The sequence below is a fragment of the Manis pentadactyla genome, chromosome 10 (assembly GCF_030020395.1).
Source record: "Manis pentadactyla isolate mManPen7 chromosome 10, mManPen7.hap1, whole genome shotgun sequence".
Classification (NCBI taxonomy): Eukaryota; Metazoa; Chordata; class Mammalia; order Pholidota; family Manidae; genus Manis; species Manis pentadactyla.
In genome coordinates this window covers 113,685,037-113,712,728 of record NC_080028.1, presented here as the reverse complement: position 1 = coordinate 113,712,728, position 27,692 = coordinate 113,685,037, and the positions used below count along the sequence as shown (strand labels likewise).

At 35.4% G+C, this 27,692-nt stretch overlaps 1 protein-coding gene across 4 annotated transcripts in view; it reads right to left on the bottom strand.

The window, feature by feature from the left end:
• ACSS3 (acyl-CoA synthetase short chain family member 3) overlaps positions 1–27,692 on the bottom strand; it is a 166,424-nt gene that overhangs the window by 63,466 nt on the left and 75,266 nt on the right. For all 4 annotated transcript variants that reach the window (XM_036912371.2, XM_036912372.2, XM_036912373.2 and 1 more), the window contains 2 exons: positions 20,449–20,600; positions 7,337–7,440 (listed from right to left, as the gene is read on the bottom strand). In XM_036912371.2, the coding sequence (XP_036768266.1) occupies positions 7,337–7,440; positions 20,449–20,600 (256 nt within the window). The remainder of the gene's footprint in view (positions 1–7,336; positions 7,441–20,448; positions 20,601–27,692) is intronic.

Sequence of the window (27,692 nt, the reverse complement as noted above, 5' to 3'; positions counted from 1 at the left end):
GACTTCGTAGGATTAGTTGGTTTCTCAGTGTTTAGTCTCTCGTCAAAACATGACCACTAATATAATAATAGGCACAAATAGAAAAGCAATTATATGTATCCAAACTAGTTCATGTATAATAGTCATATTTGGGTAAAAAACCCAACTTGATTCTACATTATAATGCTATAAAAATGTCTGATTCAGTGACTGTTATTTGATTAGGGATTTCATTTTGGATGGGTTAACAATTTGTAAACACTTACACATTTTGAAAAAGAAAAAGCCTCAGCAAGCCTGCCTTGCATTTGACAAAAGATTATTCCTTCCACACACCAAATTCACAGACCTTACCTCTAAGCTCCTGCTTCTTAAATTATCAGTAAAAATTACCTACTTCAAACTAACCAAGACTGCTCTAAGTGAGAAAAAAATGTCATTGCCAGGCGACAAAGTCAGGCATCAGGACTTTTTTCCTCTCTCTACCAGATGGATGCTGTCAGCATCACTAGCTCAACATTGCTGAGATGACACTGTGCATAAAAAACTGTTTTTTTCCCCAATCACAACTTCTCCAGCTAAACTACAGAAATTTTCTTTTCCATGAATGAAAAAAAAAAGAGGTGAATTCCTTTTCACCCATTACACTCTGAGAAAAAACAAAAACTGCAGCGGACAGCGGTGATTCATTGACATGACAAAAGACTGCAACCCACTATTTGAAAGCAGCACAGGGCATATCCTGGAGAGCGCAGTTCACAGGACAGTGGCATTGCCAGTCCAGCCCCAATGCAGCACTTTGAGTTCCACAGGGTGCATATCAAGGTGCCAGTGAAATCTATTGTCTGTGAAAATACAGGCCTGAACTTTATGCAGCCCTACCGCCAAAGCCCACATCTGATGGACTCAGAAATTAAGTAGGAAATGACAAAACATTGAAAAGTAAAACCTAGGAAGGCAGCATTTGGTTGCATGTACAAATATTTTACTCTAAGGTCTGCAGCCAGAGGCACTCAAGCCATAGAGCATAGGTTTTCAGTGATAATAAGACAGAGGCCTCAAGGTGAAGTCACCAAGAAGATGCTTCCCTGACTGCCATGTTGGCCACATAGAGCCTCTTGTGCCTTAGGAGGGCATTTTGCAGTAAAATAGACAAGATTCTACATGGGGCACAAGCTACATATGTTTAAGTTAGAAGAAAGTCACACATCTAGCATGCAGGTGTAAAATGTTAAAAAAAAAAAAGGCAGAAATAACAAGTGTTATAAAGCTTCCAATGTTGAATTAAGGGGGATGATGAAAATCCCCTAACATAGACTGAACTTAGAACTGCAGATGGACTCCTTGAAATCTCTCTGCAATTATGTTACAAATCAGATAGATGAACGTGGAATGCAAGGTGAACAAAGGAAGAGGATGATCCAGGAAAAAAAAGTGACAAACTTCACTCCTGGCTAAGCGTTTCACAGTCAGTCTGCTTCGGTGGCATGAGACTACTCTCTCTGAGCCTGTATCATTTCCCCTAGAGAGCTCGGCGTAGGATAATTGTTACTAAATTGCGATTAGTTATCCCATTTGGGGTTTTGATTCTTGTAAATAAAATTATTGCTATCTTTTAATAATCCATTTTAAAAATAGATCTTTTCCCGTTAAGCCTAAAGGTGAGGGCTGAATTGCGTCAGCCTAGACAGTTTCTGTGGTTAAAACCTTTTTCCCAGTTGTCCGCTCTCAGGAAGTATATCCCACCAAACTGCAAAAGTAAGGATTATGCTGTCAAGTAGCCTTGACACATTTTAATAATACGGTATTAGGGTGTGTGTGCTTTCACAATCAATGATCTTGGCATGATTGAAGTTTGCTGGAACTTTTGGGTCCACTTTAATAAAATCCAGAATTATCAGATTCCTCCTCAAATGAAGAGAATATGGGCTATATATAGAATATAGTTACTTCAGAACTGGCAACTGCAAATAAAACTAAAGCACTTCAATAAACAGGGTAAGAAGTACTGTGCTTGCTCTAAGATATAAAAACTCAGGCAAAGTTGAGCTCGAGGCACATAAATTAAGATCAATAACTTTGATCATCACCCAAGTCTCAATCCATCGAGTGACTACTGTGTCCTCACTGAAAGCCTTCCTTAGGGTTTTTAAAATTCTATGAAGAATTTTACTTCTCCATTAAAGTAATGGAAACAAAATGAGCAAATAAACAAACAACAAAATCACCCCGTGCTACTCAAACTGGTGGTCATTAAGTCAGTGTGATGTCTTCATCACCACCTGGGCATAAGGACATGGGCAGCACTTCCAGTGCAAGCTCTGTATCTTCTGATGGGAACCACATGAGTATGTTTTGCCCGCAGGTGGAAAGAATCATGGATTCTTTTGAGAAACACTTTACCAAGTTGCCCTTTATAAAAGCCTTTGTGGAGCTCGAGTTTTCTAACTTTGCAGTCATTTTCTTTGTCTGACTGATAGCAAGTCAAAGAATAGAGTGTTTCTGTCTTTTTAAGTAACATTACAAAGTAAGATGCCAAGCTGTTTGTTACAACCATTTCTAAACCAGTAGCATATTTTACAGTAAATAGGTGGAAAGGGAAAGAAGGAGATAGACATGTGGTGGGGGTTGGGGGATGAAGAGAAGGAAACCTCCCAAAGGAATAAGGTTTTGGTAGTTACTATGTTTTGGGTTTTGATAGTTAATCTCTGAAAATCTATTTGGTAGTTAGCCTCTGAAAGGAAACCATGCACATCACTCAGAGCTTTTTCTTTCTAAAATTGTGCTCCCGGTCTGATTTCTATAAAAGCTGAATGTAGAACTAAAAATGATTCATAACAGTACAATGTTTTATCTGGTAATTGTACGCCTGAGGATAATGAAGTTCTGCTTATTTTTTTGCATATGAATTACCATATATTAATGGAAAAATTATCTATTCTCTGAAATTTCTCTTTTTAGATTATCATTGTAGTACTTCTGTTTCTCAATCTCAATGTAAAAAAGAAAACGAAAAACTCAGTTAATGAATCAGGTATTTCCAATCACCTTCTGGGTAAGTTACTGTGAAGAGAAAACATCTATGTGACTGATAACTCATTTCTTATCTAGATTTATGAATCAAATAGAACTCTCCTACATAAACTTAGCAAGACCAATTTCCTTCATGAGAGCACTAAATGTTTACATTATTATAATCCAGAACAGGGGCTTAATGCTTCTGCATATTGAACAGTGACAAGTCTTTATTAAAGTTCACCTACACAAAATCAAATGAACAAATGAGACTATATCATGCTAAAAAGCTTCTGTACAGCAAAGGACACTATCAGCAGAACAAAAAGGTATCCTACAGTATGAGAGAATATATTTGTAAATGACATATCTGACAGGGGTTAACATCCAAAATATATAAAGGACTCACATGTCTCAACACACAAAAAGCAAATAACCCTATTAAAAGATGGGTGGAGGATATGAACAGATAATTCTCCAGAGAAATTCAGATGGCCAACAGACACATCAAAAGATGCTCCACATCACTAATTATCAGGGAAATGCAAATTAAAACCACAATGAGATATCACCTCATGCCAGTTAGGATGGCCAACATAGAAAAGAATAGGAACAACAAATGCTGGCGAGGATGTGGAGAAAGGGGAACCCTCCTACACTGCTGGTGGGAACGCAAATGAGTTCAACCATTGTGGAAAGCAGTGTGGAGGTTCCCCAAAAAGCTCAAAATAGAAATACCATTTGACCCAGGAATTCCACTCCTAGGAATTTACCCAAAGAAAAGAATAAAGCAAAAACTGAAGGAACAAAACAGCAGCAGACTCATAGAACCCACAAATGGACTAACAGTTGCCAAAGGGAAAGGGACTGGGGGATGGGGATGGGAAGGGAGGGAGAAGGGGAGTAAGGGGCATTACTATTAGCACACATAATGTAGGTGGGGGAGCACAGGGAAGGCAGTATAGAACAGAGAAGACAAGTAGTGACTCTATAGCTTCTTACTACACTGATGAACAGTGACTGTAATGGGGTATGAGGGGGGGACTTGATAATGGGAGGAATCTAGTAACCACAATGTTACTCATGTAGTTGTGTATTAATGATACCAAAATAAATAAATAATAAATAAATAAATGGAGATAGGCATATGATTAAGGGGCAGAGCATAGCAGTATGTTGAGTCAGACACAGCAAATGTGCATTTTTCCCCTGTAAGTCTGGCTGATTTTCATAGCAACATCACGGACAAGGCTTTAAACAAACCAGTCCTGAGAGTGTCTATCATCATGTGCAGTGTTTATTTGTGAAAATCAAATATTTCATTTTAATCTGCTTTTGTCATAGTTTTCAAAATATGATCTTGGTTATTACTTTAGGTCACTAAATAAATAAATAAATAAATGAATAAATAAATAAATGAATAAATAAAGTGCACCTACAAGGAGTTGATCTGTTCTCAAATTTTCCAGATTAGTTCTTGACTTAGAATCTTAGGTATTTAAATAAGACATCAAGTGTGTTGATATTAATGAGTCAAAAGAGGATGTTAGTCACCAGAAATCTGTTTTTGCTAACACAAATTTCACTTGCATAACAAAAACAACATGGTAATAAATTGGACTGGCTGCAGAGTGCCTTCTTATAACCCACGTCAGAGGAACTAATCGATTTGTATTCATACATTTCAGTTACTTAACATATTCCTTACTAATTCCAAATCACACATCACAGTTCCTAAAGCAGTTCATTTGCACACATATATTAATGTAATCAGAGAGCAAATTCATAAATTATACATTATATGGAAGGCTCATAAAAGTGTGCATTGTATAAAAAAATGAATTTCTAAGTCAATAACTAGAGAGACCTTGTAGAAAACTTGAAATTTGAAATAAAGAAAAATATTCCTGCAGCCAAAGCTTAACATTCCCTCAAATGTTATCAAGTTTTCACTAGTATACCCCTTGGAGAAGTGTACCATGATCTATATGATATATAAAGCATTAGGAAGTTCATGAATGTACTAGAAATATCAAATTTTTCATTCTTTTTCCTGTTAACAATAACCTACAAAGTACTTGCCCTTTTCCCCAGTGATTTAGCATTAATTTGCTATCACCTTAAGATGAATCTGATGTTACTGTAAGAAACCTGTACAGATGCAAACATTCAACTTCAATGATCACTTTGCAGTTCCTTACTGTAACATATAACATTGAAAATCATGAATTGATTTCTTCTGTTAATGAATAAGATTCTGATCAGATTTTGTTAGTAAATGACATCTGCATCACCTAGAATAAATTATTTTTTACAAAGTACAAAATTAGCTAGCCCCTAGATACCTACCTACGTACCTATCCATATGCATGTAGTTGTATACTTTAATTAGACACAATATCAAATTCTGTAAACTTGAATTGGTGGAGGGTTGTAAGAATCAGTCATTATTAGAAGAAATCTACTGTTTTCCACAGTAATGAGCGGCCATTCAAACCTGATTAGAGTGACAGCACACTGACATAACGTTGCCATTAATTCCCTCTGAACAATACGTTAAACAAAAATTGCAAATTCACATGAAACTCCGCACCCACCAGGGACCTCAAGAGCTTGTTTGTCAGGCTTCAGTTAGCTTTTCTGTATGCCCGGATGCACTAACTACATACATGTACACAGGCTATTATGTACAAAGATATCAATAAGAAAAACTAAAAAAATCATTAATTTTATTTATTCATGTGTTGGTTTCCTTTCAAACAGCATTGACACAGTCACCTTTAGTGGGGGAGAACAAAACCTTCTCCAAACATTTGTGTAAGGTCACTGTTGGAAAGAATCCCTCCACTTTGACAAGGAAAGGAAAACCATCTGAAAGGTGACAAGATATTTTTCTTGTCCTGCCCAGGAAAATAACCGTTAGAACTTTCCCAGTGAATAGGGGATGAATCAATTCTATACTCTTCCTTGTAGGGGCAGTAATTCTTCATTTGTTGTTATGTATTTCTACATAGAGCATTGCTCTTTCTCCAAATTCATTCTTATTTTATTTCCTCAGTAGTTACAAATTTGAAAATAGATAAGAAATGACTCCCTTAGTAAATCAGACTAGACAGAATAGAAAGGTTTTCAGATTTTCATATTATTTAAGGAATGTGTATTCTGCTCTGGTCATTCATTTTATATTTCATATTACAAAGGATATAGACAGCACATCTTTCCAAAGAGCAATATCCAAGAAGATAGTATAAGAAGTATAATTTATCAGAATCGAAGAGTCCTAAAATAGTAAACACTGAACTTCAGTTTCAGTCAATCACTTGATCTTCTAGACTCCCATCATTTTAAAAATCAGACCAACTTTTTGCAAAAACTTTACTATTTTTTTCATCCAAACTTGATACTACTGCCCCAGTTGCTCACAAGATGGGAATTCTGAAAACAGTAATATAAAAGGTCTTGATCGAATTTGTTGAACTAAGTAACACTGAACTGGAATATGCACATACGTATGAAGGCTGCAAGGCTCTCCTAACTACTTCCAGTGGGTGAGATGGAGAGCTCAACAAAAGCCCTACACTCAAGGAGGAGGGTGGCAGATTCCAAATAACCTGCTTACTTCCACATAGGTACATAATTTTCCCTCAAAAGAAGCAGCAGGAAGGGTTTTTGTTTGTACCAAATTTTATATCCACTTAATATGACAATTTGTTTCCCAACAATCACCTCGTGGGAGGAAAATAGAAAATAAAACAAGTAAATAAATAAATCGCATACATAATGGTAGGTGTTTTAGAGAAAAATACATTTCTCTGCCTTGCATGTTAGGTGGAAGAGCTTTGATTGTACAGAGCACACAAACGGAGTGCAGGACCTCAGGAAAGCCGAGGGACACAGGGCTTCAGAAAGTGAGCTCGGGGAGCAAGCAGTGTGCAAGGTGTACAGGAAAGCAGAAGAAAAGAGATGAGTGGTGAGGGTCATTTAAATCAGGGCAGATTACGGTGCAGCTGCCACAGCTCAAAGGCAGTGGGAGTACTGACAGCGGGGTGAATCCAGCAGACACTTCAAAGGAAAAGCTGAGATTAGTGACTTCCGGGATATAGGGAACAAAGAGGAGAAACAGAAGGTGCTCAGTGCTTTACAGCCAGGGACCAAGAGAATGGTGGTATCAGTGTCATTTATGGCGATGTTTTTAATAACAGGATAATCAAAGAACTGCTTATTTCTATTGATACCAGAACCACCTGAATCCCGAGTTTGTGGCTGATTTTTCCTCCAATCCTTGTAGAACTTTTTCTTAGCATTTCTGCAATGTTTATAAATGTGCATGGAATATGCTCACCAGTCTGCCACCAATGGTCTAGGACAGGTACTCTGAAGACCTTTTTGGACCATTCCAGGGTCTCCACATCACAGCGCTCTCCAGCCACAAACAATGTTTTGAACCTGAATAAAAGAGAGACAGTATATTGAAATTATTCATTGAAAATAAATCTAAATAGTTTCACTAACATTCTTTTAGACATTGTAGAATCTAACCATATTAATTGTCAGAGAAAAACAGCCATTTTTCCAGTATGCCATACTGTAGAATGGTGAGACACTTTACTGGTTTTAACCCAAACATAACAAAATGTACATCATAGCACTTGAGAGACGTACTTCAAAAGTAGGATTCACAGCTATAGATTATAAGTTCTGATAAGAGCAACTGTATATCTGTCATATTCATCTACTAATCAAAGATGAAAAACCTCCTTAACATTATCTCTGCTAATTTTAGCTCCAAGTTTGATTGCTGTTCTCTACTTGAGTCCGTACAAAATAAACACACACTCTCAAGTAGCAGTTAAGGTAACCAATAATGTCATAAATATGATGTACTTGTTCCTTCTGGACAGTTCCTTTGGTACAGACTACTCTGATTTCAAGCATATATTTCCCCTATTTCCTATATATAGGAAAAATAGGTCATTAGAGAGCATGTACCACTGTGGCTTTTCAGATTAAAAATGCTCTTATCAAAAGGACTAAGAGCTGAAGAATCTTTGGCAGGGAGCACTGTGCCACAGAATTAAAAGGGTGATATAGAAAATTAGAATTGGGTTGACACTACTGGTGGCTCCCTGAGAGCATGACTATTTTTCTTCCATTCTCAATGCTCCTGTGACCTCTCTGTCAAAAAAAAGAAATGTGTATATGAAGAGTTAATTCATTATCATCAAAGTAAAAAGTAGTCAAACATGTAAAAACCTGTCCACTCATCCTGAACAATGTAACACAGCTACAGAAGATTTCTTACTATACCCTTAACTTCTCATATCATTTCATGAAGAACCACAGAGATTCAAACATTCCCATCCCTGTGTTCCTGTGTCTGCTATGGACATGTCCCTTATTTTTAATTCTGTCTTTCTTGTCTATTTTCCACAGTGGACTGTGAACAACTTAGCAACATTCATCCTTATGACCTAAATATTAATCAGCATATCTGGGTTTTTTAGGTACTTAAACATTTCTAGAAGCTTAGAAAGATGCAGTACAGAGGTGGTGAGTTGGCAAAACTTATGTCAGCTAGACTCATTTTTTTCTAAGTAAAAGAGGAGGCATGTGGTTTTGGAAGAGTGAAATTGACAAAGGAACACTTGAAGACTGAAAAGTTGTGACTATATTTTGGGAAATTTTAAATGTTTAACATAAAAATGAAAGAACTAAAGAGTGGCCACTTAGCTTTCATCAACTCAATGAGTCGGGGAGACTAAGTAGAGACAACACAGATCAGATGCCATACAGAAGTGAAAGGAGGGCAAATAGTGCTAAAAGGGCTGTCTAGGGAGTCCAGATTAGGCAAGATAAACGGAGTGAGGTAGGGATAGCCGAGGTGGAGAGAAATATGTAAAAACAGTGGAGTATGGGACTAGAAGTCACAGAAGATGTAAAAAAATTCAGTGAAAAAAAAGGCACTATGCAATTAGAAGAACAAGAGATAGTTGGGAGAGAGCAATTTCAAATTTTGAGGTCTTGAAAATGTGCCTGTTCTGAGGGATGACAGTGTATACAGTAGAAGAGAAAACCTAATATTAAAAAACACTGGGGAAAGTAAGACTCTGTTGACAGAAGGATTATTATCAAGATATTAAAAATCACTCAAGAATGGTAGCAGTCAAGACTAGTGAGGAAGTCTGTGACCTTATTCAAGTTGGTGAAGAGAAAGAGAAAGTGTTACAATTAGATGGTATGAACTTCAATAGAAGATGGGCTATTAAATGTGCAGAATGACCCAGTTCTCATGTAATCAACTTTACTTTAACATCCTCCCTAAATTTATAGATAATCATGACCGCAAAGGTACAGTTCAGCCTCAATAGTGGGGAAAAAGTGAGAGTTTAGTTATTCTATGGAAAATCCTGGTTACAAACAAGCTGTTGAAAACATGTTAATGGTTAAGTATGAATGAATCACTGCTAAGTGATGTATATACCCTTGAAGTACTACCATGGATGAGGCTATCTACACCTAGGGTGTCACAAAAGAAGTTGCAGTAAATTTGTGTAAAACACTCAGTGTAATATTGCTCAACATTTTCTGTTAAATTAAAAAATAATTACTATTTGCTAATAAAAAGATACCCAGACAATATCAGTTCCTGTTATTTTTTAAAACACCTGTGATTTAAGAACATTACACACTTACATAATTTGTATTAAAATTTATAAAATGATAGCTTTGGCTGATTGTAACAGTACAGGCAAAGAAGAGCCAAACAAATGAGTTTTATCAATATCAGAAGTCATTTCCATCATCTATCATACCACAAATTACATCAAACAGCTGTGTTTAGTTTACAAATGAAACTGAAGATATAGAATTTTTTAAATATATACTATTGAAAATATGATGTAAAATATTGTCAGTTAAAAATGCTAGCACACAGTACCAAATAATTTTTGGCCAATCAAAGGACAACCAATATCTTGATATTACTGGCATTTTTTCACAGCCAAGTAAACTATAATGAACTTAACTGATTATAATAATAAACCATGAATTAGTACTGAGTTCTCATCTGATTGCAAATTGCAGTATTTATAGATAATCATGACCGCAAAGGTACAGTTCAGCCTCAATAGTGGGGAAAAAGTGAGAGTTCAGTTATTCTATGGAAAATCCTGGTTACAAACAAGCTGTTGAAAACATTATATACTTTAAAACTTAGTAGTCATATTATGGTTTTGCAGTACAAGTCTATTGTTTATTTCCTTCGATTTTAGTATCATGGTAGCAATTTTCATGCTGGCAGAAATAAGCAAACTTAGGGGTGTCTGTAGTGGGTGGTAAAAGTGACATCTTTGCATGGCAGAAACTCCCTTCCATTTCCATTAAAATCACTTACTATTTACTAAAGTAAAAGGGAAATTGTGATATCACAGGTGATTAGAAAAATGTCAAAGTATGACAGATGATTCTTTTCCTTAAATTCACTAGATACTATCAACCTATTTTTTATTAAAATTCCTGGAACCACCCCAAAGGTATTATTTGTATCAATTACAGGCTCCTTATTGTATAATGTTACAAACATAAATATATTATAAAAAATAGATTTAGAAATAAGACATGACTACTAAAAACATTTAAAATCTTTTCATATTTAACCAAAAATTACTTAACTCCAAATTCTTTAGAGTGAATAAGATCATTCTAAGTGGAGTGATATTTTTATAACCAAGATGATTACTAAAAGAAAAAATATCTTAGTAAAAATCTATCATTTAAAGATAAATAATAAGATAATTTAAAGATAAATGCATGCCTAAGGGACTAAGTTGTCTTTTTATTTTTTAAAGGACATTTAGTGGCTTGCAAAAAAGGAACAGTAACATTGTTCAAAAGTTAAATTTCTCATTAATAACCTTGCTATTATTTTATTAATAATACAAGGGGATAAATATCCCATATTACAAAATTTTGAGGTATATTTTGCTTAAAAAATACATTTTATAAAAATTGAAATTAATTATTTTCATACAGTAATTTGGACTCTCTATATTACCTAATCATACATGTCCTATATTTGTACTATACAGTGTGGCGGATACTAGCCACATGTGACTAATTAAATTTTTAGTTAAAATTGAAAACATTAAAATATCAATTTCTTTGTAGTATTAACCAACTCCTTGTCAAGAGTTCAGTAGCCACATGTGGCGAGTACCTGCCATATAGCAGAACTCATTTTTATTGAATAGTGTTGCCCTAGATTATTATGGACTAATTACTATAGACTAATATAGTTAAATTTCTGATGACAGCACAGGGAAAGATGAATCTACTTCCACATGCATATTGTTAAAAACATAAATAAAATCATTCTTTACAATAACTAGAATAGAAAAGAGACAGTATATGTGGAAGGGAATTAATGGGTTCAAGGCCTACACAACTTTCCACAATTCTACATAAAATAGAGCATAACTCAGGACTCAAATGAAGCAAAACATTAAGCCAAAGGGAAACTGAAAAAATGGTAATGTTGTCACATTAATTTTATTCCAAAAAAAGGGGAAGCTGCATAGAAATGGATAAAAAGCTAAATTGTTTTGAAGAATTTCTAGGTAATAAAATAGAGACAGAAAACTAAAATGAATATTTCTTTCAAGGTCCATAAACTACCAAACAAGTGAAAATTACTCTTCACTTGTGCCAACAGAAGTTAAATAAAAATAGATTATTTCAGTGCTGCCTCATCAACTTCTAGTTCACAGAACATCATTATATTTTGTCATCAAAGTCCCTGTTACCACCTTTCCTTCATTCTGTTTTCTTCTACTTGCTCCCCAATAGAATTCACTTATAAAATATAAAGATACTAGTGTTAGTATTGCACATGCATTTGTCACCTTCTTAATGATCACCTAATATTTCATCTTTCCCTGTGTTGCTATCATCAGAAAATTAACCGTATTAGTCAATTTCTCTCTGAAGTACAACCAGAAAAGGTTTCACATTTTACAAAATATAAAAATGAAACATCTCTTGAAGGCATCAGAGAACTAAGAGGACAATGAGCACTGGAGGCATTGAGACCCAAAAGAAAACATGCAGCAAATTAAGTCTGACACCGGCGTGCAGCTTTTCCCCCTTTGGGATATTTGCCAAGGCAAACGGTTGTTGAAAAGCTGAGAAACTGAACAAAATCTCTGTGTCTGAGGCTCAGAAAACGAACAGTAATTCTTGCCATCACAATTTCTTGGAAAAGGAAAATTGGAGTTCAAGACCCGCAGTAGAAAAAGAGTATTGTAAAATACCCAGGCTTTCAGTTGGGACACCTGAAGATGCACATCCTTACAATAGAGATAAACTGGGAAGAAACCAGCCTTCTCAAATACTGAAGTCTAGTTTCAAATCAGCTAATTACACTAACTGGATCAAAACAATCTTCCGTTATGCTAACTGCCTGCCAAAATAAGAGTTACTCTGTGAGGCTAAAACAACATCCAGTCTCAAAGTAGCTATATAATTTTTCACACACAATGGTATACTGAGATACAAGGCCATATGACCAACATGCTAAGAAGAAAAAGGACACTAGAAAAAAAAATTACAGAGAAAGTCAGGTATTCTTGTTATCAGACACAGACTTCAAAATAACTTTGAAGAATATGTTCATGAAATATACATATATTATTAGCAGAGCACTATAAATTATAATAAAGAATCAAATGAAGATCTTTGAACTGTAAAAGACAAGAAAAAATTAAACTTAAAACCTGCAAAAGGTTAAGTACAATGGAACAAAATACTAGAAACCCAAAATATGGTTTAGAACAAAACAAACTGCAACTGGAAAGAATACAGGAGAAAAAAACATAAAACAGAGGATATAAGATAAAAGTAATATGGCCAAAAGTCCTAATATGTGTGTCATTAATGTGTCAATACCTAAGAAGGGAGAATAAGATTGAAGCAGTATTGGAAGGGATAATGTATAAAAGTTTCTAAAACTAATGAAGGTCACTGAACCACAAATTTAAGAAGTAGTTTGAATCAAATGAAATTGAATCCATAAAAACCTTCCTATAATATAAACTCCAGACTCAGATAGCTTCACTTGTAAATACTTCAAAGAAATTACTGAAATAATATCAATCTTACACAAACTCTTCCAGATAAGAGGGTGGAAAAAAGAACACCTAAAACTCATTTTATGAAGCCAGAATAACCTTGAAACCAAAACCTATGATACTACGAGAAAAGAAAATTAGAGGCCAATCTTGATCATGAATGTAGATTTAAAAAATCCTCAGTTTCAGGGGTGATGGAGTGATTGTTGGGTGTAGCACCGAGGATTTTAGGACAATAAAACTATGATGATATAATGAATACATGTCTTTACAAATTTGTCAAAACCCGTAGAATATACCAAACCTAGAGTGAGCCCCAATGTAAACTGTACGATGATAAGGATGCATCAATGTAGGTTTGTTGACTGTAACAAAATGTTTTCATCCATGTGGACTCTTAGAATATCATAGACTGGGTGGCTCACAAACAATGGACATTTATTTCTCACAGTTCTAGAGGCTGGGAAGTTCAAGATCTATGTGCCTGCATATTTGGTGTCTGGTGAGTGCCCACTTTCTGGTTCACAAAGGGCAGTCTTCTCACTGTGTCCTTAGATGGTAGAAGGGGCAAGGAAGCTCTTAGAAGTCTCTTTTATAAGGGAACTAATCCCATTCAGGAATGCCCCACCCTCATGATCTAACACACGCACACATATACACACACATACCACACACACCCCCGCCAAATGCCTTACCTCCAAATACCATCACATTGGGGGGGTAGGATTTCAACATAGAAACTTTGGGGGTAAACAAACATTCACTCTATAGCACAAAGGTACCACTCTGGTGCACAATATTGGTAGTGGGGGAGGCTGTGCATGTGTGGGGCCAGAGGTTATGTGAAAATACTGTACTTTCACCTAATTTGGGCTGTGACCTTAAACTGCTCTAAAAATAAAGGCTATTAAAATATCCTCAATAAAATATAAATTGGATTCAGCTATATTTAAAAATCATAATATATTAACCAAGTAGTGTTTATTCCAAGATCACAAGGATGGTTTGACATTTGAAATATCAATCATAATTCACCACATTAACAGAATAATGGAAAATAATGTGGTCATCTTAATAGATTAAGAAAAACATTTGATAAAATACTGAACATCAGGAATAGAAAGGAACTTTGTTAATCTCATAGAGTTTCTATAAAACAAACAGTAATAAAATAATACCAGTAATATATTAATAAAATACTAAAAATGTTACTTAATGATGAATTTGAATTCTTTTCCTCTGATAAACTGAATAAGAAAAAAATACTTTTTATCACCACTTTTATGCAAGACTAGAGATACATAGCAATAAGTTAAGAAAAAGAAACAAAAGGCATAAGGATTTTTTTAAAAAAGAAGTAAAACTGAAGCTAGTCTCAGATTACATGATTGTGTACATAATAAAATCAACACAAATATGCAGAAAAACTATTAAAATCAATGAGACTTGTGGAAAGTTATTAGAAAGTAGACCATCATACCGAAACAGTTATATTTCTATCTGTCAAGACCAAACAATTAAAAATGCAAATGTGAACAATACTATTGACCATCGCATAAAAACAAAATTTCTTAAAATAAATCTGAGAAAAGATATGTAAGTCTTTCACATAATAAACCAAAGAGCATCAATGAAATTAAAGACCTAAATAAATGAAGAGCTATACTATTATTATGAATTGGAAATCTCGATATTAACATGTCAGCATTTACTATATCCATCTACAAATTCAAAGTGACCCCAAGCAAAATTCTAGGCAGTTTTCTCTGCCTCTCATTGTCTGTGTGTGTCTGTGTGTGTGTGTGTACATATATGTATGTATATGTACTTACATAGAGAGAGATACAGACATTTACAGGTTAATAATAAAATCTGTATGGAAATAACAAGGCACCAAGAATAGCCAAAGGAAATATGAAAACGAGCAAATGATGTACTACTAGATATCAAGATCTGTTATAAATCTGTAATGATAGAGATAATATGAGAGTAGCACAAATATAGACAAATAGGACAATGAAACAGAATGGAACCATGACACAAAAAGGATTTGTGGGCACTTCTGTGACAAAAATCATACCACAGAGCAGTGGGAGAGAATAGCCATTTAAACAAATGTAACTTGATTAACTGGATACACATAAGGAAAAAGTGAACCTCAAACCAACCCTTCATGCCATACACAAAAAAGCAACTCCAGGTAGACTATATGGAAGGTAAAACAATAAAGCTTCTAGAAAATAACAGAGAAGAATAACTCCTGACCTTAGAATAGGTGAAATGTCTTAAATAGGGCACAAAATAATCACTAACCATAAAGAAAATATTAGTTAAAAACCATATCTCTTTATCAAAAGTCACCAGTGAGATAGTGAAAGGCAAATTCCAATCACAAGTTGGAGAAGATTGTTTGCCAATATATAGTCAATAAAGGAGTTGAACCAAAAATATATGAACAACTCCTACAAATCAACAAGAAAAAGAAAATTAAAATGTGCCAAAGTCTTGGAGAAACACTTCACAAAATAGGATCTTCAAAAGGTCAGTGAAATATGAAAAAGCAATAAGCTTTAAAACAGAGTGGGCAGAGAGATGTATTATTTTTCTACTTTGTATAAATCATTACAAGTTTACTTTTTCACAGAACGGTTTTAAATTATTTACTCTTCCGATTTGACTATGATAGTGATCATTGGTAGCCAAGTTTATAAAATGATGCAATCATGAAAGCTGGATATGTAAATTGCTTATATGTAATTCCACCACAAACCCAAAGATAGTCAAATACAAAGTCATTGTCATTCCAACACACAGAAGAACACGTATTTGGGCAGTGAGTCAGATGTAGGAGATCTGTGAAAGCTTTTGAAGGAAAAAGAGGGTGGCAACTTTCTGAAGACATTTTGTTTTTGTATGAAGCGTTTCTTCCTCATTTAAATTTTATAATTGTAGTCACCAAAGTAGGGAAGTGTTCAGCCATCAGCATCTATGGTGAACTAAATGAACAGAGTATCAAAGCATGTACACGTACACTCTCTCTCCTCTTACCACCCACAAATACATATCCATAATATGAAATCCTTGATTTATCAAAGGGGTTCATATATTTTATATCAAGTGAGCATATAAAGAAAAGGGAAATCATTTTTATTGTGAAATTGTTTACTTTCCTGAGAAACACAGTAGAGAATAATATAGTGAACCTATGAGTGTGCATACCATCCAGTTTTATCATTCTACCATATTTATTTCTCTTAAGAAATAAAATATTATTGATTTGATTGAGTTTTCCCTAAACTCTACCTAAATCTCATTTCTCTCCTCCACCATCTCTCCAGCCATCCAGCCCCAGAGGTAATTAGCATTACGTGGAGGTTTTCATTCCCATTTGTTTGTTTATTCAGCCTATTTATACATCTGCAAAACAAAACAGTATGTTCTTAGTAATTTTTCAAATTTTTCTGAGTTTGATTTGACTATATTACAAAATTAATCACATCTGAAATGAATCTGTGTTCTAACTGTTGATTTTATTAACATTAGATTTCCTTGTGTGTTCTGGAATTTGGACATTTCTATGACAAAAAATCATGCCGCAGAGCAGTGGGAGAGAGTAGCCATTTAAACAAATCTAATTTGATTAACTGGATACATACACATAAGGAAAAACATGACCCTTGAACCCTATGCCATACACAAAAATCAATTCCAGGTAGACTATATTTTTCAGGCTCTTTTTGAAAAAGTGGTTCTTTGTTTTTATTGTTATCTCTTGCTCTCTCTCCTGTGCTCTGTTTGTGGCTTGTGTAATGATCCTCCAGAGGTTCAATATCTTAATGATTGTCCAGAATCCACAGATATACTTGAGAATCAAAGATCCTATTCTAGGAACAGAAATGGGCAGTTTAATTCAGTCTGTGCTTGCTGGGAAGTTCTGTCTCATTCAGACCCCTTGGCCAAAGCTTGCTCTATGTCATCATCCCAGAAAACAACTGACGGCCATCATTACCCAACCTCCTCTCATGAGCGAGGAGTAACATGCCATCCCATCTTCAGACACTGAGCTGGCCCTGATTCCACGACTGAAGCAGAGGAATATTGAGTCCATGGCACTGTTAATGTCTGCTTGCATACCTAGCTAGCCTCTGGCTTCAGCCACTCTCACCACTCTGCAGATCTATTGCATTTCTCATCAACAGAAATGTTTACTTTTGAGCTCATTTCTAATGTTGTACTTTTTCCCTTTTGTATGACTGGTCATCAGTATGTAATTGGAAAAGAAAGGCTACATCAAAGTATGAGACTGTGATACCTTGAATGTAAGTTGCAGAACTTAATTTTTTCTAATCTGATTAACATTGAACTAGAAGATGGTAACTACACTTACCCCGGTGAGCATTTAGTAATATATATAATTCATGGAACACTAAGTTGCTCATCTAAAACCAATATAATATTGCATATAAACTGTATTTCAAAAATTTAAAAAGATCATGGGAAAATAAATCACTATGATATGATGAAAAAGCAGTGAATTAGAAAGCAGAAGATGATAATAATAGCTATGCTATTCAATGTTAAGAACTGTTCCAAGTGCTTTCAATAAATTGTGTACATTTCATTGTATTCTCATCCTGTTACTATCCTTATGTTCCCCCCACCCAAAAAAAGAAAAGAAGAACTGAGAAGCTAGGTATCTTCCCTGATGTCACACAACCAGTGTATGGTAGTTTTGAACCCAGTGAATCTAACTCCAAAGTGAGAATTTAACTACCATACCAGACCCCCTAGTCCCAGCTTTGCCCCCAAGTAGCTGTATGAAAAGAATTGAGTTCTGGTCTTTCTTCTGTCTGTAAGTCAAACTTAACGTTTTGGACCCCAGTTTCCTTGCTTTTAAAATGAGAAAGTTGGATTTTGACATCCCTTCTGTTTCTTACATTCTCTTAGACAACAAGTGAGAATTTACTAAAGTATTTGGGTGAAAGTATGATTTGAATTGACTAAAACTATTTGAAAACCTGGAGTGTTGTTTCACCTCTTTGGGACAAACTTTTCTCAACTGTCAAATGAGATGATTACATTCGATACCCTCTAATCTATTTTTCTAGCCACTGATCCTCTATGGTAAAATGAATTAATAGTTCCAGTTAGCTCCCTATCACAAAGCACCCTCTTCAATTTGTTTTGGAAGCTGAAAGTTTTGGAAAATGTCCAAATTTATTTTGAAACAGTCTTTAATGAGATATAAAACACATATTTTAAAGAAAATGTCATCATTTGAAAAGCTTTATAAGAAGAGATAAGCAAACTACAAATAAACCACGAGCCCTACAATTATAGTATCAAGTGAATGTCAATCCAGTAAGTATGAAATGTCTTAATCTTAAATATAGATATTAAAACTAAAGGTAGTGCTGTATGAAAAGAATTGAGTTCTGGTCTTTCTTCTGTCTGTAAGTCAAACTTAATGTTTTGGACCCCAGTTTCCTTGCTTTTAAAATGAGAATGTTGGATTTTGACATCCCTTCTGTTTCTTACATTCTCTTAAACAACAAGTGAGAATTTACTAAAGTAGTTGGGTGAAAGTATGATTTGAATTGAATTGACTAAAACTATTTGAAAAGTAAAAGCTTCTTTTATCCCATGAGTGGTATAAAAATCTCTGGGTCAAGTTGGTTTCCTAAATTATCTGTCATAGGAAGAATATGTCTGTGGCATTTAGTTAAGAGCTTGGGCCCTGGTCAGATTGCCTGAGTTAGTTTCTTTCTAAAGAGTTACTTAAGCCTCATGGTCCTAACTTCATTCATTTGTAAGATGATGATAATAGCAATTCCTACTTATTGTGATGATTAAATGAGCTAACAAAGTTAAACTGCTTATGCCTAGCACATAGATGTTTGAATTTATTAATAGCAGGAATTGGAGTAGTTTATGGTATTTGCACAGTCTGCACTCATTCTAAGATAACTATTAAAAACATATCCACATTGTCATGAGTAATTCAGCTGCCCAAAGACACAGGGACATGATCAGGCAGAAGTGACTGAAATCTCTCTTATACTAAAATCGCATACTCCATGTCTACCTGTATTAGTTTGTAGTGTGAAAAGAGTAATGATATAATAGGCATTCAGTACTGTTTGATACTTTATACTCAGGAGAAATGGTTCCTGTCTTCACAGCAAAGAATAATATCTAAACCCATGTACAAATGGGGAAAGAAGAAGATGCAGCAAATGAGGTCTCAGCCTGCTGGTCGCACAACTTCCTGCGTTTGTCAGCAAAAGAAACTAGAGTCGCTGTTTCTTCAAAAGTCCCTGGAATTGTCTTAACACATGGAGACTATACGTAAAATATTTTTAACAAAAACCATTTTTCTATCCTTTTGACTGACATGAAGGAAACTAAATTGAACTGTAGTAAATGAACTAATAGAGGGTGAAGAGAAATATTAGAATGGAAGATTCATTTTATGAACACTAATTTTAATAAGTGTTTTCTTTACATCATAGGTAAAATTTTGTGTAAAACCAGATTTATTTTCTCATAAAATAAAAAACAGAGGAAAAAGAAACTGAACCACTGACCTGTCTGAGTTGAAGACTTCTTGCAACTGGTGTATGATCTATTTGAACTCCTTTTTTGGGCCATGGCAACATAAAATTTATAACATCTGGCATTTAACTTAAAACATTTCAGCTGACTTAATTAAAAAATTCACTTGAAGAAATTACAAAAATTCTTCTTTTAGTTTATGACAGCTGTGAACCCATTTCAAAGAGATTCAATAGGAATTGATGCTGGAAACTACCTAGAAGTTGCAAACTGCTATAATTATCTTTGCGTATACACATCAGTGAACTAAAACGGATGTCAATAAATCAGCATAAAAATATCTAAACCATTCGGAGAATATTTCTATGAAACAATAGAAAAAAATTCCCTCACTCTTTCAACACTAGTAATTTGACTATAATTTTCATTTTATCTGTATATATATGAAATCTATATCTATATATGTATATAGATAAATGCACTTTAGGTCATAGCATTTTACTCTGAGGAAAATATAAGCAGGGTTGTTGAAAAACGAGAAATATTTCAGTATGATTGGAACTGAAATTAACATATCATACTACGAAATGCCCTCAATATACTTAAAATCCCAACTATTTTGAAGCTATGTTTCGAACAGTCATTCTTAATAACATTCAGAATCTTTTGGCTCTGTCCATAGACGTATCGCAGTGCCAGAAAAAAAATTAAATGTTCACTTCCTCATTCTGATTGCCATTTTGAATGTCATTTGCCCTGTGCATCCCGAGTTCACCTCGTCAGAGAGTACTGCTTCCCCAAGGCTGCCCCAGGGTCCTGCTGACGGATTGCTCTAATTGCAGTCGGCGCTGTAAACAAAGCAGCTACTCCATGCTCGGCCAGCACACGGAAATAAGCGCCAGCATCCGGTGTTCCCACAGGCTTCCCCTACAATGAGATTCATTTAAAGTGTCACCTGCTAAAATGTCTCATATGTCATTGACAGTTCAATACTTACGCATTTAACAAAGCTCTATTAATAAAATGGGGTTCTAAACATATCTTAGTTTTAAAGCGGCCCCATGTTCTCTCATAAATAAAACAAACCAAATGCCAAAGCATCAGAGAGGCCATTCGCTCCATTACATCACCCTAAAAGCTTTTCAAATTGCAATTTTTCTTACGTTTTGAAAGATAAAGGACAGCAAAAATACAGAACATTCAGATTAATATCGTAAAACAGTCTTCTGTTTGCCAAGAGATTAAATATATTGTTTTGTGTGGTAGACTACATGAGAAATACGGTTGCTATGAATTTCTATTTTTTCATGACCACTATTAAAGGTAAAAATATCAATTCTCAAAATATTTAACAAGAGAGAAAAATCTGGAAAGCCAGTGATTTCCAAGCAATAACCTTTTCAATTAGATGTCTCACTCCAAGGAAAGCTGCTATGAATTAAAATAAAATCCAGTAAGATATCCCAAAATGCATGGTTTCAACAGCCTCAAAACAACATTGTGCACGTTCAGTGGAAAATCCACACATAAAAATCTAACACTTTTAGAGACTATACTGTACAAAAGGACATAAAGCATTTTTAATTGATATCTCCAAAAGTGGCATAAATAAATCAGTAATCTACCAAAATTTGAGGCGTACCATAAAATCTAGCTTTGCCCCACCACATCCTCTCATTCCTCAGGCATACTTATCACTGTTACTTTCTCCTTTGTTTCTAAGGCAAGGTGCCTGGAATGCTGTTAATAAATGTTATTGAAATTATATGTGTATTTCACAGTCAAATTCTTTTGGAAAGGGCTGGTCTAAAACAAAGGAAAACAGGTTTCTTATTTTGGACCATTTCTTGAAGCCTTAAAAGTGCTTAAAGTACATCAGGAATTTCCAAACAGGTAAGTAACCGTATGTAATATTTCCTAAACTCCTGTGTCCACATGTCCCATGGATCTTACATTCTGGAATATTCACTTGGGAAAACACCAAATTAAGGTAAAAAGAAGAAAGAATTTGCTAGTGGCAAATGTAGAGATCTCCACAAACAGAAAGCAATAAATAAGTAAAGGATAATATGATGCTGACCTTAGCGGTCCAATAATTTAGATTCACTATCTACTCATAAATGGATCTTTGAAGGGCACTATTTAGTTTTTACTTTTATTTTCTAAATGGTTGCCCATAGTATTCTTTAATGTAATTTTTTAATATTCCATTGCTTTTTCTCTTGTTCTTTTATTGCCAGGATTTGTCACAAATGGAAATTAATTTTTATTATCACAACTATCCCGAAACACTTGATTTCAATTTATTTCATTCGAACCACCTCATACAGGTCAACAACACTAACATAGCATAAAAAGCTACCAGATACTATCTTACAACTTTGGCACAGAATTTAACTCACAATTTTAAAAGTTTAAGCACATCAGTCTAAAATGATTCTGCAACTTTATTATTTCTAACCAAGTGAGGCAAGCATTTGACTTTCCCTTCAATCTGTCTTAGGCACTGATCAGTCCCTAGTGGATGAGATTGTGATTTGGGAAATGATCTCATGCACATAGAAATGATTTATCAACTGACGTGATGCAGTTGACTTGTCCTGTCTACACTGTCATTTTCTTGTCTAAATAAAAATAAATCACTTTTCCAGTATTTCCTCAATAAACTCAAAGCACTAAGATAATATTTTTAAGTAGTTTGACCTCCACTGAAGAAAGATATTTTATAACCATTTGGAGTTGAATTCCACTACAGCGCCAGCATCATAGGACAATACTAACACACTCCCCAAAGGGTGACATTAATGTGATAATGGAAATGCTATGCCAGAATGACTGCCTACAGAGATGAGATGACATAGCTGATGTATTTTACAGCCTTCAATTAATTTGGTGGAATGATAACAATAATAGTTGAAGTACTAGAAATACTAATTAAAAACTGTACTTTACTTTTTGTAAATATTTATAAAACATAAATTATTAATAATATAATTACTAATGCAATTCTGACCCTGCACCAAACAAATTTCCATCAATATTATATTTACTGAGCATAAAAATCATAACATAACAGTTCTATTAGGACACTTAATTAAGTGACGCAAACTTTCACAAAGTCCCTTTGTAAGACAGTTGAACTCAGAAAGTTTCAGTGGCTTTGCATTTTATCACCCGTTCTAACAAGATCATCCAAGGCTATGAAGATGCTGTTTTACTATTTAAGAATTACATTAATATTAATACATTAAACAAATTTTCTTAAGAACTTCTACTTGATATCAAATCTTAATTAAAACCCAAGCTATGAGATGTCCAAGAAATTACCATTCCTCAAAACAGCCTTTTGCACAGCAAAGTTCTGAATGATATAAATGCTTCAGGTAACAAAGCACAGAATCAGGTCTTTCATCAGAAACCATTGTTCACATAAAGAAAGGTCATAAAATTATGCAGTGCCACTATACACATTCCTTTAACAAAGAAGGATTGAGTATCTACTATGGGCTAGACACCAAATTCTGGAAATAATTTTGTGAAGAAGCCTGATTAGGTCCTGCAACTTACATTCTACTAATTATGGGTGTGTATGTTTGTATGTGTGATCACATTAAAAATTACATAGGTGCTACAAGCTCTTTGTGTCTCATAAAGGGAAGGAATGCAGTAATAAACATAGGACCCATATATTCTCAGCACCGCTCACTACTAGGAGCTCCAGAAAACTATAGCAAAATCTGTCTCTTCCACTATGAAGTCCAAATAAAAGCGACTCAGTGGTTTAATGATTTTATGAAACATGCCTCCCCTGCCCTCCTTCATATACACAGGCTAGGGTGTACATGTGCACACATGCATGCACACATAGGTAATATGATCCCTTTACAATGCATTTTAAAAGCAACCAGTAATACACTAACCATGCTGAGCTGCTGGAGAAAATGACACTGATTCCAGAACTTGCATATTCATTAAGAAGCAAGAGCCCAAACCGTATCAATTTAAAAATAAGAGGACTCTAAGATTGGAGGGATTTTTAACAAACAACATACACACCAATAATGCAGCTCAAAGGAAACAGTAACTTACAAACTCCTCAAAACTCAAATCAATGTCATTACCATTTGCTTTTATTCCCCTCTCCCAAACTAGTGTACAGTGTTGATTATTGCCCAGAAAACAAGGCAGAAAGCAATCCCTACACTGGTGAGCAGAGATTCTAAGCTTTCAAATACTATAAATTATGAATTTTTAACATCAGAGATTTATAAAATGTCAACTGCTAATGTTCATAATGTGGTTAATGATGGTACAAAGCACAGAAACAAAGACAATTAAATACCTGAAAGTTAATTTGCACATATAATTTTCTTCCACTTATGATTCAATGTGTTAATATTCATGCCTGCAAATATTAAGTCCTGAGTTAGAAAACCAGGAGATATCTCAACTTTCCACATAATTCCTACTAAGATTAAGTTTTCAACATAACGAAAGTAGTGAAATACAGCAACTAAGGAAAACAAAGGTACACTTAAACACTAGAGTTCAATCTTTGAGCAAAAATATTTTGCTTTATTATTCATCTTATGATTTCACTCTAATCCAAGGCTTGGTGTCAAGAACACTTGTAGTTTCTGAAACTTTGACATAAAAATTTTGACTCAACTGCAGCTTTCGCCTCTTTTTGTGGCAGGATCAGAAATACACCTGGCCTTTTTTTGGACACTACTTCTGAGAATATCACCGAAGACATGTTTCTTCTACAGTTCGAAGATAAATGGAGCAACGGCTCTTATGAACGAGTTCTGAATTCCATTCCAGGGGAGAGGCACAGCAGGGTTGGCCTCTTTATTGCGGAGGAGGGATGCCACTAGCAAAAGCATTTGTTGAGTCCCTACTACATGCCTCATGCCTCGTTCAAGGGATGAAAGTTTGGGCGTGCAACATCTAAACTGGAGACTTGTTAAAACACAAGCTGTTCCTCAAAATACACTGCTTAGTGAAAAAGGCAAAAGGCAGAATAGTGTGCATACCATTTGTACATTGTGGTTTGTATTAAAAAAGGGGAAATATATTGCTTATACACGAATGAACTATTGTACACATAAGATTGACTCTTCCAAGTTAGAGAAATCAGACACGGGAAATAGGGGGCAGACAGTAGGACTTGCACTCTTCACTTCTGTGTAAGTTTTGAAATATGAACCAAATGTATAACTTCTTATGAAATGGGCTTTTCCTCCTAAAAGCCAGTTTCTCAATAAATCACATTATCTTACAAACTTTTAAAAACATTACCTTTGCTTTAAAGATAGATGGCGTAATTGCCCTATGCTTTAAGACCCTCAGACTCAGGACTTTGTGTTACTGTAGCAGACTCTCTCAAGGAGTAGAAACTTACTTATAAGTGCAGTTGGTTAACTAAGAATTTACCTTGCCTGACTTCTTATTTGCTAGAGATTTCCCATCATGCCCTGGCCTCACCTTTGAGAACATGTTCCCGTCTTGCTTTCCTTCATCTTATCCACACCATCATCTAAGTTCACTCTGACCTAGTCACTATCAAGCCTAACTGCACCTTAGAACTTCTTGGGATGCTTTTCAAAGGTGCCAATATCTGGTCCCCACTCCCAGAGATTCTGACCTAACTGGCTGAGCTGGGGCTGGGCATTGCCACCTCTCCAGTGTCCCCTAAGTGGCTGTAATCTGCAGGTAGGGTGCAGATCAGTAAATCTGACAACCAATGCCTAGTCCTTAGACCAAGCATGACCCGAAGTTAGGTCATTTTCCCATGCCCACCTGTCTTGTTACCCTAGTGTATGAGCCTAGAACTTAACAATAGTTTTACTGGTTTTTTTTACACCTGTTATAAATAAATGCACCAATGCATGGATTAATAAAATAATATACTGATAATTGAATCTGATTATAAGGGGTCAGATACTGAGAGTAAGACTGGGGAGAAGTGCCTCACTGCTCCAAATTCTTTATGCCTTCCTGGATGTATATATCATGATGCATACAGGACCTAGCATCCCGAATACAACTTACAACTGCCCTTTCTTCAAAAGGGGAGGATTAGCCCTGGCCCAGCAGCTCTTACAATATTGTGCAGAGACCTTTGATAGCTACCTTTCAGTTTGGGGTTTTAGTTTGGTTGTATCACTTCCTGAAAGGATTATATCTCAGTCTTTTAGATGAAGGGTTCCTGACCTGAACTTCGGGAGAGTTCATGATTATTCCAAAAAAGTTTTTTAATATGTGTGGGGTAAATGGCAGAATTTCCAGACTCTCTTACCTAGCCTTAGTTCATTTACATTATAGGTAGGTGCTTACCACTGTACAGCCTCCCAACGAGCTTGGGCAAGGGATGGAGAGAAAACGGCCATTATCTCCTCCCCTCTGTTCCTGGTACGTAATTGGTCTGGCACGTGCCAGTCACCAAAGACCCACCCATAGAGTCCCTCAGGAAGGGGTGCGCAGGAGGCAGAGAGCACATGAGGTGGCAGAGTGCCTGCGGTGGCCAGAGGAGATGGTGGGGGCTGGGCCTGGCTCGCCAACTCAAGTAACTGCAAGAAATAAAAGCCTTTCTCCCAACATGTCTTTTCCTTTGACTCATTTCAGCTTCACTGGTTTCATAGGAACACCTTTCCCCCAGAGCTGCAATGTATGTTTATTTTCATAGAGAAAGAAGTCAGAGGCTTTTCTCAGATTCTGAAAAGAATTCCAAAAAGGTTTCTAGGTATTTGAGCCTCCCCAAACATGGAAAATCCTTAAAGATCTTCTGTTTCACTCTGAGAAACAGCTTGGATGATGCTAGAGTGCAGATGGACGGGCAGCTACCATGACATATGCACATTTCCTTCTCCACAGGATGCCTACCTCCCCTTAGTACCACCCTTTAATCGCTCCTATTGGAGGGCTACAAATAGTTTCAAAAAACAAAATTTAGTGGCCAGTCTCAGGTTCCTAGCCAACGTTTTTTTCCCTTCTATTACTTTGATTATAATATGCCATTTTTGTAAATCAAAACCAGTTGAATGTCAGCAATTTCACATGTTCACATTAATACTTTCTACAAATGTGCTATTTTGGCAATCCCTCTTCACCATCTCCTGTGGCAAATAACACAGAGCTACAGTTCCTCAGGCTTGATTCTCCCCTTCCTTCTGTTAAGGATGTGTTTCAGTTTCCAGGAGTGAGAAGGTAAGACATCTCCAAGGCTAAAATTTCCCAGATCTTTTTCTACATATTTACATATATTAAAGATGTGTTTATATAAACTCTATCTAGATTGAACCATTTTGAACAAACTTTCAGCTATAATATGGTAAAGTCTATGGACCTAATGATGTATAACATGATGACTATAGTGGATAACACTGTATTTTTATCATTGAAATTGGCTAAGAGAGTAGAACTTAAATGTTTGCACCAAAAAAAGAAAAAAGATAAATATGTGAGGTAATGGGTGTGTTAGTTAACTGGATTGAAGGAATCCCTTCACAATGTGTACGTATATCAAATCATGATATACATCTTAAGTATCTTACAATTTCATTTGTCAATTATACTTTAATAAAGCAAAAAATATAAATAAATAAATTGGTGAATCCCTTTTGGTTTGTTTTTTCCCCCAGCCTTCTCCCAGTTCTGGAAGTTGACCATATTGGACCCTGTGATGAGGCCACCCCCAGTGAATAAGCCATCGCCTTCACCTAGGTCATCCTCCCATCCCGTGGAAGAGGTGCTCACCTCTAGAAGTTTTAACGCCAAGTAAACAAAGCAGAGCACTGGGATTGGTGCCTGCAGACCCAGTACTGAGCTGATTAGGGACTGACGCATTTAGCACTCATTTATCACTAGGGAAGTTGGCAGCCCGTGGCTTCTAGCTGGACTGCTTTCACCTCTGAATTTCTCCACACTGAGGCACAATTACTCTGCTATCTGTTACTAGAGGGACAAATTAAGGTTTTCTTTACTCATAGTGAGTAGTGAGACTGCTGTGAGCAGAGA